General features: G+C 37.0%; 2 protein-coding genes across 3 annotated transcripts in view; one reads left to right on the forward strand and one right to left on the reverse strand.

The window, feature by feature from the left end:
* The first annotated feature begins 2,341 nt into the window (after positions 1-2,341).
* Positions 2,342-7,153, forward strand: LOC110419153 (ARM repeat superfamily protein). 2 transcript variants are annotated; one of them, XM_089784082.1, is made up of 7 exons: positions 2,342-2,811; positions 2,882-3,651; positions 3,950-4,141; positions 4,678-4,783; positions 4,877-5,562; positions 5,641-6,507; positions 6,610-7,153. In XM_089784082.1, exons 1-7 carry the CDS (start codon positions 2,727-2,729, stop codon positions 6,805-6,807), a joined length of 2,904 nt encoding a protein of 967 aa, XP_089640208.1. In that variant the 5' UTR covers positions 2,342-2,726; the 3' UTR covers positions 6,808-7,153. The 2 variants fall into 2 exon arrangements, with proteins under 2 accessions (XP_089640208.1, XP_021287737.1); XM_021432062.2 differs by lacking the exon at positions 2,342-2,811 and having other exon boundaries at positions 2,818-3,651.
* Positions 7,154-7,713: 560 nt separating this feature from the next.
* POLGAMMA2 (polymerase gamma 2) overlaps positions 7,714-12,212 on the reverse strand; it is an 8,767-nt gene continuing 4,268 nt past the window's right edge. Inside the window, exons 5-12 of the mRNA XM_021432061.2 lie at positions 11,713-12,133; positions 10,945-11,040; positions 10,471-10,563; positions 10,204-10,398; positions 9,380-9,472; positions 9,096-9,308; positions 8,884-8,973; positions 7,714-8,262 (exon numbers count right to left, since the gene is read on the reverse strand). Coding sequence (XP_021287736.1) covers positions 8,098-8,262; positions 8,884-8,973; positions 9,096-9,308; positions 9,380-9,472; positions 10,204-10,398; positions 10,471-10,563; positions 10,945-11,040; positions 11,713-12,133 — 1,366 coding nt within the window. The 3' untranslated portion in view covers positions 7,714-8,097. The remainder of the gene's footprint in view (positions 8,263-8,883; positions 8,974-9,095; positions 9,309-9,379; positions 9,473-10,203; positions 10,399-10,470; positions 10,564-10,944; positions 11,041-11,712; positions 12,134-12,212) is intronic.

A 12,212-nucleotide genomic window follows, 5' to 3' on the forward strand; every position in this document is an offset into this window, starting at 1 on the left:
CTTTGGATAAAGATAGTTTTAGTACACAAATAAAAAATGGTATCTGTTTACAAGTTTAAGAAAACTTGCTGGATTCCATATTAATAATAAAACTGATTTTTTGCCCCAAAATGTTGACTTTTATACACACAATGTGCCCTATCAAACCAACCATTTTTGCTTTTCTTTTGAGTGCAAGGCTTACATTCAATGTACCATGACCATGGGAGGTTGAAAACTTTAGCCTTGTTAGTTATTGTTAGTTATGGTGTGATTTGATCCTTCAACTAATGATTTAGAAATAGAATTTATGTTGATTAGACAGCACCTTAAGCTTATATATTTGTTTTTAGATTTTTTTTAAATATGATTTAAATTTGAATACTCATAACAACACAAAAAACTGTGTTTTTGTTAAAGATTAAAAATCATTTTTAATGTTTAATTGATTATGTATACATTAATCACCAAATTAAAGGAAGATGATTGTAAGGGCAGGTTAGAGTGTCAAATTGTGCTGAGAAATAAATATCTTGATTTTCTTAGAAGCCAGACCACACATTAAGGTGGAAAATGAAATAGAGAAGGACAATTTACTCATTGAATTGAATGAAAGCAAAATATGAGATAAGGAAATGAAGTTTCATGGCCCAAGCAGAAGCCTTTCATTGTGAGTTTTGAACTGTTGATTGGGTTGGTAGGCTTACTCATGGACACTTAAATCCATTGGAGATCCATCAAAGTGGGTCACTCTCACAACATCCAAGCCCAATGAGCAAATTCACAATCTGTTTAAAAAGTAATATTTGAAATTTATCTGTATTTACGACAAATATTAAAAATTTTATCCGAATTCGTTCTAAAACTAAATATAGATACCCGAATCCTATAATATTGAATGGAATAATCATGGATACCAGTACAAAACCAACTTAGTGATGCCTCTATATCTGTCTAAATTTTTCACAAGCACAATAAAATGGGATTAGTTTTGTATATCTATTGTACTTATAACTTGGAGAGACAAAGAATGAGAGAACTCATGACTTGAAGAGAAAAGTTCTTTGAAAAATAGAATACTGAGAACAAGAACACATAGTTGAACTTGGTTCAAAAAGTTTTCAAAGTGCAAAGCATGGTAGAAAAGAGTTCATAATTTGTGTACTTTGAGATGGTCACTCACAATATTTCTTCATATCTAGTTTGGGGTAAAAGTTTAGCCTTTAATATTGAGAGAATTAAGGAAAAACAACATCACATAAATGAATAAAGCAAAATGTTGGTCCACATAAGGGTCCTGTCATTCATTCCCCAATTCCAATTTGTACTTCTAATACCAAACTACATTACATTACATACATTAAGTTGTGGTGGGTAGGCAATGCTAAAACATACCATGTTTTTAATGATACACATTGTATCCCAAAAAGGCAATATATATATATATATTTATAATGACATTTTTACAATCCTATAATAAGGTTGTCTATTGATCTTTTACGTGATCGAAGTAATTGACTTAAGACATTGTAGTTTACACGTTTAATTATGATTTCTAGTTCTAAAATAAAGACGGTGACAAGCTTGGAGGATATTTTGACAATGATTGGACTTGTAATATAAATGATTCCGAAAGCATTTTCGGTTACTTGTTTTCTTTCGGAAGTAGAGTTTTTTTCTTAAAATTCTTAGACGTTATTTTTAGGTGAAAATTTAATTGGTGCACTTGAAGGCATGTAGCCAAATCTTTACCTAGTATTTCACAATGTCTAGGTGGTTTTATCTACCTTGTATTAAATAATCATGAAATGGGCATGACTTTGCCATTACATATACCTAATTATATTGAATAATTATTTAATATTTTACATTTTATTAATAATACCATGGTTGTTAGATTGTTAATAATAAATTAATTTGATATGTCGAAATTTAGGATTCAAGATTAAAAAAGAATTATTAATAAAATTCAAATTTTTGATAATTTTTCCAAAAAAAATTAAAAGTATAATTTTTATAAAAAATTTTAACGATTAAAACGTGTTATCCACACAAACTTAGAGGCAAATCACCAAGAAAAAAAATGCAAATGATTAGTTTCAATCATTATAGGAAAGATGTTCAACCAACAAACCCTAACAAATCTCACCAAAAGCAGGGGCTTTTTTTTTTTTTTTTCTAATCTCTTGATGATCAATCAATGTGCTATCACCATGGTCAAAGGGTCCCATTCACATTAGTGGAACCCCACCAAGAAATTGTCCAATCAAAATTCAATGGTCATGATCTTCTCATCACCTCAAAAAACTAAGCCTTACCCTCCAAATACAAATTAAACGTTCCAATTCATCAAATTTAAACCTTGATTGTTCCATCTAATCCTCTTTTACACCAAATCTTTTATTATTTCAAAAAAAATTCAAAATCCCCTCTTTTTTCTTCTCCTTCGCTTCCTTTTTCTTCACTGTCTTCAGATCTCAGCTTTCTCCCTCTCCCTTAACTCTTACTCCTTCTCTTTCGTCTCCAAAATCCCTCTCTTTGAACTCTCTCTCTCTCTTCATCAAGTTTCTTTCAATGTATGCAAAATCCCATCTTTTTGTTTCACTTCTCAGGACAATTTCATTTACTCAAAGATCCCATTTTTCTTCTTTGTTTCAGGCTCTGAAATCCCTGATTACTCTCTAGAGATTCCCACATTTTCTCTCATTGAACTCCAAAATCCGTCTCCTTCATCAACTTTCTTTTCAATGTATAAAGAACTTATCTTTTTTTCACTTGATAGAAAACTATTCTATCTCCTCAAAATCCCATCTTTTTTCCTTCTTTGCTCTAATCTCTACAGCCCCATTTCCTCAAATCCCATCTTCTTCTTCTTGTTTAAATCTATAGAATCCCATTTCCTCAAAATCCCATCTTTTTTTGTTTCCCTTTGCTGCAATCGGTAAACCATTTTTTTTTTTGCTACTCATTCTTTTGACAATGAGTAATTCTCAAGCACCCAAATCAGCAAAGCCTTCAAAGGCTTCAACTTTACCTCCTTCTTCAAACCCTCCAAAACCCTCTTCACTTTCTTCTCACCTTGCAATGGTGGAGCTAAAACAAAGGATTTTAACCTCACTTTCCAAGCTTTCTGACCGTGACACTTACCAAATTGCCGTTGAAGATCTTGAAAAAATCATCCAATCTCTTTCCCCTGACTCCCTTCCCATGTTACTCAATTGCCTTTTTGATTCTTCCAATGATCCAAAACCGGCTGTAAAGAAAGAATCTTTAAGGTTACTTTCAATGCTATGTAACTGCCATGGTGAATTGGCGGCTTCCCATTTGACTAAGATCATTGCCCACATTGTTAAAAGGCTGAAAGATGCAGATTCTGGAGTGAAAGATGCTTGTCGCGATTCAATTGGGGCGCTTTCAGGGCAGTATTTGAAAGGGGAGAGTGGAGGGACTCTGGTGGGATTGTTTGTAAAGCCATTGTTTGAAGCAATGGGGGAACAGAACAAAGGAGTGCAATCTGGTGCTGCATTGTGTATGGCTAAGATGGTCGAATGTGCAGCTGATCCTCCTTTAGCTGCTTTTCAGAAGCTGTGTCCTAGGATCTGCAAGCTGTTGAATAATCAGAATTTTATGGCTAAGGCTTCCCTTTTGCCAGTGGTGGGGAGTTTGTCACAGGTTTGGTGCAATGTAGTTGTTTTAGCTTTGATTTTGGCCATGTACAATGCCTAACTCATAAGGATATTGATGATTGATATTGTTAGTTTGGTAGTTGTTAATGACAGGTTAAATGAAAATCTTTTAGTTTCTTCTCAAAGTTTGCTATGTGCTTGTTTACCTGGATGGTAATCGACATTGTGTTATATTTGATTGCGCAAATTAGGTAGCTAGGTGGGGAATAAATTTTATTACTTTGAAGAATTTCACAGAAAGGAACACATTGAAGTTCCGTAAAAAGATGATGACCTTGTTGCAGGTGGGAGCAATTGCACCACCGAGCTTGGAAGCTTTGCTGCAGAGCATCCATGAATGCCTTGGGAGCACAGATTGGGCGACGCGTAAGGCAGCTGCTGATGCTTTAACTGCCTTGGCACTGCATTCGAGCAACTTGGTTGCAGATAGAGCAGCTTCAACAATAATGGCACTGGAGGGTTGCCGCTTTGACAGGGTAGCTTTCTGGAGCCATTTCTCTTTAATATAATGTTTGTATTTTTACGCTCAATGCCATTATATAATTTGTGGATATCTCATTTTGGTACTTTCTGGACATCACTGGTGCAAGACCTTGTACTTCTCTTCTTTTAATGAACTGATCTGTTCTCTTGACTTAGGGCAGATTATGTGTTATTTCTCAACATAGGTTTCATTTTTTGTGGGATAAACTTGGAATAATTAGAATTCTTGGGTCTAATTGTTGTGTGGCAGAAGTGTTTAGGTTAATAGATGATGTGGGTTTGGAGTGGATGGCTTCATCTTTTCTAGATTGGTTTTGAAGGGAATTTCAGTTGGCGCATTATGATTTAGGAAGGAAGGATTTTGTCTGATTCTTTACTAATCAATGTAACTCATGCATTGTGGTCCTCTAAATGATGTTGCTTCTTAGTGTTTATCCTTCACTACCTTTCTAATGATGGATGTATATTACTCAACAATGCCATACGAAAAGTTTATTCTGTTGAATAATTTTGATCATTGGTTAAACAGATGAAACCAGTGAGAGATAGCATGACAGAAGCATTGCAATTATGGAAGCAGATTGCAGGAAAGGGTGAAGATGGAATTGCAGATAACCAGAAAGCCTTGTCTCATGGTAAGCATGTTAGTTATGTGCTTTTATGGGTTGCCCTTGTGAAGTTCAGTCCTTCTCTCTTATTTGATAAATTAATTACAATTGCTGCTGTAGATGGTGAGAATCCTCAACCAGTTGAATCGTCAGAAAAGAATGGCATGAAAAATCCAAATGCTGGTGATAAAAAAACAGATCCATCAGCAAAGGATTCATCTGATAATCTGCCTCCAACTTCAGATTCTGTTTCCAAAGGCAAAGGTGGAGGCATTCCTGACAAAGCAGTTGTAATTTTAAAGAAGAAAGCACCCGCATTAACGGACAAGGAGTTGAATCCCGAATTCTTCCAGAAACTTGAAACAAGGGGTTCTGGTGATTTGCCAGTTGAAGTAGTCGTTCCTCGCGGATATCTTAATTCTTCAAACTTGAAGAATGAGGAAGAATCAGAAACCAATGATCCAGACTCAAGAAGAAGGTCGAATTGTATGGGAAACTGCCAGGGAGATGATTTTAATTCATCTACCAGTATCAAAAACCGTAACATAGAGAGAGGAGTTGCTGGTGTGCGGGACAAATGGCCTGAAGAGAAGATAAATGGAAAAGACCTAAGAACAAGGGCATTTGATGCTGATGACAGGATAGATATAAATCAAAGGGAGCCATCTGGAAATCGTTTGGGTTTCTCAAAGGTGGATGGACAGTCTGAAGGGTCCTTCATCAGCAACAAAGGAAATTGGTTGGCTATACAGAGGCAGTTGTTGCAGCTGGAGAGACAACAAGCGCATCTCATGAATATGTTGCAGGTATTTCTCAGTTCTGCATTTAGGACATGCTTCCAGTGAGTGTTCTTCTTATTGATAAGATTCCTTGTTCTGTTGCAGGATTTTATGGGTGGTTCTCATGATAGCATGATAACTTTGGAGAACAGAGTTAGGGGTCTTGAGAGAATTGTTGAAGACATGGCTAGGGATTTATCAATATCATCTGGCAGGAGAGGTGCTAATTTTACGGTGGGGTTTGAAGGAGCTTCTAATAGACCTTTAGGGAAGTATAATGGGTTTTCTGACTATAGTTCCAAGTTTAGTGGGCGAATTCCATTTGGAGAAAGATTTGCCCAATCTGATGGAATTGGTCCAGGAGTGAGGGGAAGGGGACCTTCTTGGAGATCTGAAATGTCCGATGATTGGGATTTTCCTGCATTTGGTGCTTCCAGAAATGGGCAAGTTGGGTCAAGAAGAGCTCCAGCTAGCGGCAGCCTGGATGGTCGATCACCCAAATCAGAACATGAGAGTGATCAGGTTGGTGGGAGGAGAGCTTGGGAAAAGGGTCCCGGGCCTGTGAGGCTTGGTGAAGGGCCTTCCGCTAGAAGTGTCTGGCAAGCATCAAAAGATGAAGCTACTTTGGAAGCAATCCGTGTAGCTGGGGAGGATGGTGGAGCATCTCGAACAGGACGTGTTCCTGAATTGACTGCTGAAGCTGTTGGAGATGATAATGTTGGACCAGAGCGAGATCCAGTCTGGACTTCTTGGAGCAACGCAATGCATGCCCTTCAGGTAGGTGATATGGATTCTGCTTATGCGGAAGTTCTGTCTACTGGGGATGATCTCTTGCTTATAAAGCTAATGGATAGATCGGGCCCTATGGTTGACCAACTATCAAATGAGATAGCAAATGAGGCATTGCATGCTATTGTGCAATTTCTTCTGGAGCAGGATTTGTTTGATATCTGTCTATCCTGGATTCAACAGGTATGGTTCTTTATCTTGGATTATTTTAGTTCAAGCTGCTTCATTTAGACATTTTTTTTCTTAAGTTTCTTATTAGTTTTTATTTCTCCTGTAACTTTTCAGCTGGTCGAAGTGGTGTTAGAAAGTGGACCCGATGCATTGGGTATTCCCATGGAGTTGAAGAAAGAGCTTTTGTTGAATTTGCATGAGGCAGCTTCCACAATGGATCCTCCAGAGGATTGGGAAGGTGTGGCACCTGACCAACTTCTGTTGCAGTTGGCATCAGCTTGGGGAATTGAGCTGCAACAGTTTGATAAGTAATCTGCTGGTTTTGGAATCTTGTGTTGTGCTTGCAAACTTCTCGATAGGTCACTGGTTCAATACATTTATTTTACATGAAGTAAATGGTAAAAGAAAAGTTTTCAAACAGCTATGATGGCATGTGCTTGAAAAAAGATTGATTCAAAGCTGGCATAGGCTACTTATACATTTTTGTATGTAATGTAAGATAGTGGCCTTCGATGTAAATGTATACTATATGAGTGATATACCTTTTAGCCAAGAGATTTGCATGAAGAGATTATTTGTAAAGAGCAATATTACATTCATTTACTCAAAAACTTGCCAAAAGCACTTGGATTCCAATTGTGGTTGAGGCAATTGCTTAGATGTAGTTATTTCTTGACAGACTTCTACTTCCCCCAAAAAAAAAATCTTCAGAGACTTCTTTTTTCAACTATCAAAGGGGAAAGATTCTGATGCAGGGACCAGATTTTAATTCAACAAGACTAGGTCACTACATCTTCCACTTGAAATATTCAGTTAACTAGATTGGTATAGCAGCCACTCTGAACAAGTAGAACCAGAGTCTGCGATTGTGACAAATTGTCCTGACATCACTTGCAAACACTCCAGTGAGAAACTTTTGCAATTTTCATGGCTTCAGGTCATAACAGTTTTGCATATACATATGTTCCATGCTGATTGCTGATTTTTTACTCTAGTTGAGCCTAATTCCTAGGTGCCAAACAGGCTAAGCAACCAGTTTCTGCTATGCAAGTTTTTCTTCTATTGTCCATATTTTCTCTAATCAACACCATGCAACCAGGCTCAGATGTCGGATTTTACAAAGACAGGCAGTTCCAAAGGTTGAAGCTTGCTGATGCCACTTACCCTTTACATTTCCATTAGCAGTTACGACTATCTAGTAAGCACTACACAGAAGGAAACACAATCAAACTTTACCTTCATTTCTCACTTGGAAGAAAAAAGAATTAGCATTGTCAGAATTTTACAGGGAACTAACTAATGAGAACAATAAATTTTCTATACACATGGTGCTGCACTCTTATGCCCTCAAAACAATGCAACTAAAGCCTGAAAGCATGCTTCCATCCACAAAAACCCCGAGGGCCACATCACTGAACAGAACAGGAAATGCCACATCAACTCATGCTTCCGTAAGTAAAAGTCCTTAGATATTAAAGTACTGCAGTGGCAAAGAAAATGAGGATGATCTGAGCTCCAATATCACTCTTCAAGGGGCAAAAAGCATCTTGCAACACACTGTTTGAAGCCAAAATTTACATCTGTCTGAGCCAGAGCCACTATCTATTTGGCAGCATACCAATTTTGAGCACACTTGGCATCAACAGCTAGGTCAACTTTAAGAATGTTCTTTCCTTCTTCAAAGGGTTTTGACATGCACTCAACAACAATTGCCTTTGCAGTCTCAGCTGACTCACTTGGTCCTTCCAAGATTACTTCATCATGAACCTGTTTTCTGAAGGATGTTATTTCCAGAGAAATTGCAGGACAATGACTTTTTAAAGAGCCACATCAAAACAGTAGTTCGTGAAATGAATTTGTGAAGGCTGTACAGGACAGAATAGTGACTAAAAATTGTGAAATGCTTATATCGGTTGAAGAGAACACGTGAAAATTTGAAAATTAATACACATCAACCAATGCATGGGTAAACATCCGTGTCAGGTTCTTAAGGAGAATCTAAGCCTTCCTACATGCTATTGAGCAAAGATTATGCTTCAGTCAAACAAAAATCTTCTGAAGGAAACATCCAAACAACAGATAAAATGGCAATAATAATTACTATTTTGAGAGGTGAATATGCGTACATGAAAAGACAATCTTGTTTAAAAAATTTTGGAAGCAACAGAATGCAAAGTCTCTGCAGTGAAATCATAAGCCCATTTTTGTCCGATTTTTGAGAATATATTAAAGGTGGAAAAGAAGTGACTTTGCATTCCAGCAAGAACACATCAGACAGCACAAAAAAACTTATATAATGGTTTTGAAACCACTAAGAATCTTAAACCAATGTAGACCACTGCAATGAGAGAGATCACCCGAAAATAAAGAAAATATAAAAGGCATAACCTGTAAAAGAAGCCTCCACCCAAGCTCCTTTAGACGTTCATTCTTTGATATTTGTAACATGGCGCACATTGCAACATCAGCAGCACTGCCCTGAAACACTCATCTAGATGAGAGAGAGAGAGAGAGAGAGAGAGAGAGAGAGAGAGAGAGAGAGAGAGAGAGAGAGAGAGAGAGAGAGAGAGAGAGAGAGTTCATGAGGAAGAAAAGAAAACCTGCACTGGAGTATTGATAGCAGCCCGTTCAATATGACCTTTTTGAGCACGTGTAGCATGAGCATATGATGGGAAGAGACGAGCCCTTCCAAGCAATGTTTTAACACGCCTGAGTTTCTGAGCTTCATATTTACGCTGTTTCTGCCACTCGAGCACTTCTTGTCTTTCTTTATACCAGAGATCAACTGTGTTCTTTGCTTCTTCTACTGAAACCTGAGAGGTGCAATCGTCATTACCTTGAAGGCTTAATGAATTTTAACTGTTCTTTTAGGTTCTAAGGCTACCTTCCAATCCTTAGCAAGCCCCACAGGAGTTTTCCCATAAGCAATGGAAAAGTTGAGCATTTTAGCTTTTCTTCTTTCAGAAGCAAAGGCATCCTGAAAAAAACAATTTTCAACCCAGTTAGATTCAGCAATCAAAATCAATCTTAAATACAACAATACTTAGGTAATAATATCCCAAGGTCTGCACATTTTATATGAGCCACTCCAAAATCAATTTCCTGTTTCCCCAACATATTTTATATTCATATATGAATATGCTGAGCAAATCAGTAATAATGACAAACAATTTCAAAGCAAAACATCAGATACTTGTAACTTTCAAATAGCAAAAGCAAGTTTAGTTCATACTTTAATCACAGTCACAGATATGGCAAGACATCTCAGGATAAAGGTTAGAAGTTCAATATGTTTAAACAATGTTTTGGACAATTTCTAGCCCAACCCTTGTCATGAGATCATCATCTTTCCATACATCTTAGCCATGCAAAGTTAGAAATTTGATCCCTCCGTTCGTTAAGCAATAGCAGCAGGTGTTTTAGTAATGCCAAAGGCTTTGGTTTAAAAAAAAATATCAGATTCTTAGGCAGGATAGGGTAAGAGAAGTGCTATCAAGTAACTTCCATTTCTCTAAGATATCTCTGTCTGTAATCTATGTACTATTAACAGATCCAGAAGATTCTACCAAGCCAGGATGGTATATTTCTTACAACCTAGCTAGGAGGAAAACAGAAATTGCTGATGACAAATAAAAGTATTCAAACTGGTTTCTCTTTCTACCATTTCAGTGAATACTCAACTAAATTTGATTACAGATTTTACTATACCTTTAAAAGTGGAACTGGTGGTTTCTCTTCACCGGGTTGAGGATGCCACTCAAGAAGAACTTGCCTCTTTTCAACAGCTTCACGGATATGAGAGTACATGTTCATTGCAGTCCTTGAATGGAAATCTCCACCAGCTTTGAAGGCATCCAACATGCTTTTACAGTCAGCCAAATGGGCAAGAATCCTAAGTTCCAACTGTAATATGAATTCATATTCCAATCAATACATGAAATATAATGAAAAGGGAAGAAAGTTCAATCAACTTACCTGCCCATAATCTGCAACAATGAGGGAATTTCCAGGGGCAGCTACAAAGGCCTGACGTATCTTATAGCGGTCCTTCTCTAGTGCAGGTTGATTCTTGATTAAAAAATGCAAAAAAAAATTTAATATCATAAAGCTCCCATCCAAATATGGCTGGCAAGAGAAAGATATGCAAAGGAATAACAAAATTATCTATTCCTTCATGCCTCATCAACCATGCTTGTGTGGTAGAAAACTAGAACAATCATGTGATATGAATATTTCAGGCTATGGACATCGAAATTAGAAGCTTTCTTACCAACAGGGCTTTAATGGCATTCTATATAACAAAAAACATAGAGTATTTCATCTCAAGGAAATTTTGGTCTTCACTATCCGAGTGACATAGAATTATGGGCATCTAAAGAACCTTGAGGTTCTAATTATTCAAATGCTTGCTAAAATAATGGTAGAGAAAAAATCAAAAGAAAAATGAACCTGCAAATTTGGTCTCCTGGCAGATAAGCGCCCGGTTTCCGTATTGATATTCAAAGAACAATGAACACGCCCACTCTTGCCTGATACATTACTCCCCTGTGGTTAAGACAGATCATTCTCATTATAAACCATTCCAAGAATTTGACGGTACAAAATTAATCAAGAGCAAGGACATTATGATGAAGTTAAGGAAAAAATTATAACAATGCCTAGTTGATTTTATGACCATATTCAAACAATGAGAAGAGTCGCCCTTCAAAAAACACAAGCTTTTAAACAAATTTCTGCTTTTCTTCTTAGCCAAACAATTATTCACAAAGTACTGCATATACAAGACCACTTAGCACGTATTTGAGTTTCGAAACTTTCTTTATAGTTGCATACCCTTTTGGTTTTAGCCCTTTGCAATACACACAATTTTACAAATTCATTATCCAGCAGTGTCAACCAGTTTGCATGATCAAATATCGAACCAGCATTTCTATAGCTTCCTCTTTTAATGATGGGTTATAATTGACAGGAAAAGACATGGTGTCAATCATGCTGTCACCTTATAATAATATTCCAGGAGATAATGCAGCATATTTTGGTCATATGCACAGCTCTCATCATTCAATAGACAGTTTGACCAATGAGCCCTAGCACAAGTTCTCATTGAAAAAGAAAAATCCAAACATGATACTAGGGAGGAAAAGTAAGCCAGGCTGAGTAGTAAACTGTGAAAGCAGATCAACATGTATGACCAATTAAATGAGACATCAAAATCACCTGCAAGGGGAGAATGAAATTGGATATTAGAGAGTCAATAGAGCAAACTTCACATAATGAAGCAATTGCATGGCATGCCTCCCTTCCTTTTTCCTCATCCCCAAATGCTGCAAAAGCGGTTCCGTACGCAGATGTATCAACATCAGTCACCATTTCAGGACAATTGTTGATATCACCATCATTAGTATCATCTGTGAAATCATATTCTGCAGAAACCTTCCCAGCTAACGTCTTCAAAGCATCACCACTAACTGAGGGCCAACCAGTGGCAGTGTACATCTCAGCAGGGAGCTCAACACCTAGGCTATGCAGCTTAATACTGCGAAACTTAGTGGGAACCTTTTTGCCTTCTTCAATCACTTTATCAACATTGGGAACTTTGAAAGTTTTCTCAACAGGTAGACTCTCATTTGGATCCTTACTGTAACAAGAATTAATCAAGTTAATTATCAAGAACTTTACTTTCAAAATTTTCAACATACTCTCTCTCTCTCTCTCTC

This window comes from Theobroma umbraticum, unplaced genomic scaffold (assembly GCF_002168275.2).
Source record: "Theobroma umbraticum cultivar Fairchild unplaced genomic scaffold, ASM216827v3 scaffold_67.0, whole genome shotgun sequence".
NCBI classification, from domain to species: Eukaryota; Viridiplantae; Streptophyta; class Magnoliopsida; order Malvales; family Malvaceae; genus Theobroma; species Theobroma umbraticum.

Bases quoted from the DNA above. Each gene is read 5' to 3' on its own strand.
- LOC110419153 (XM_089784082.1), top strand. From the start codon at position 2,727: ATGTATAAAGAACTTATCTTTTTTTCACTTGATAGAAAACTATTCTAT. The intron at 2,812-2,881 runs ATCTCTACAGCC...ATCCCATTTCCT, and splicing joins TTTTTTCCTTCTTTGCTCTA to CAAAATCCCATCTTTTTTTG. The intron at 5,563-5,640 runs GTATTTCTCAGT...GTTCTGTTGCAG, and splicing joins ATCTCATGAATATGTTGCAG to GATTTTATGGGTGGTTCTCA.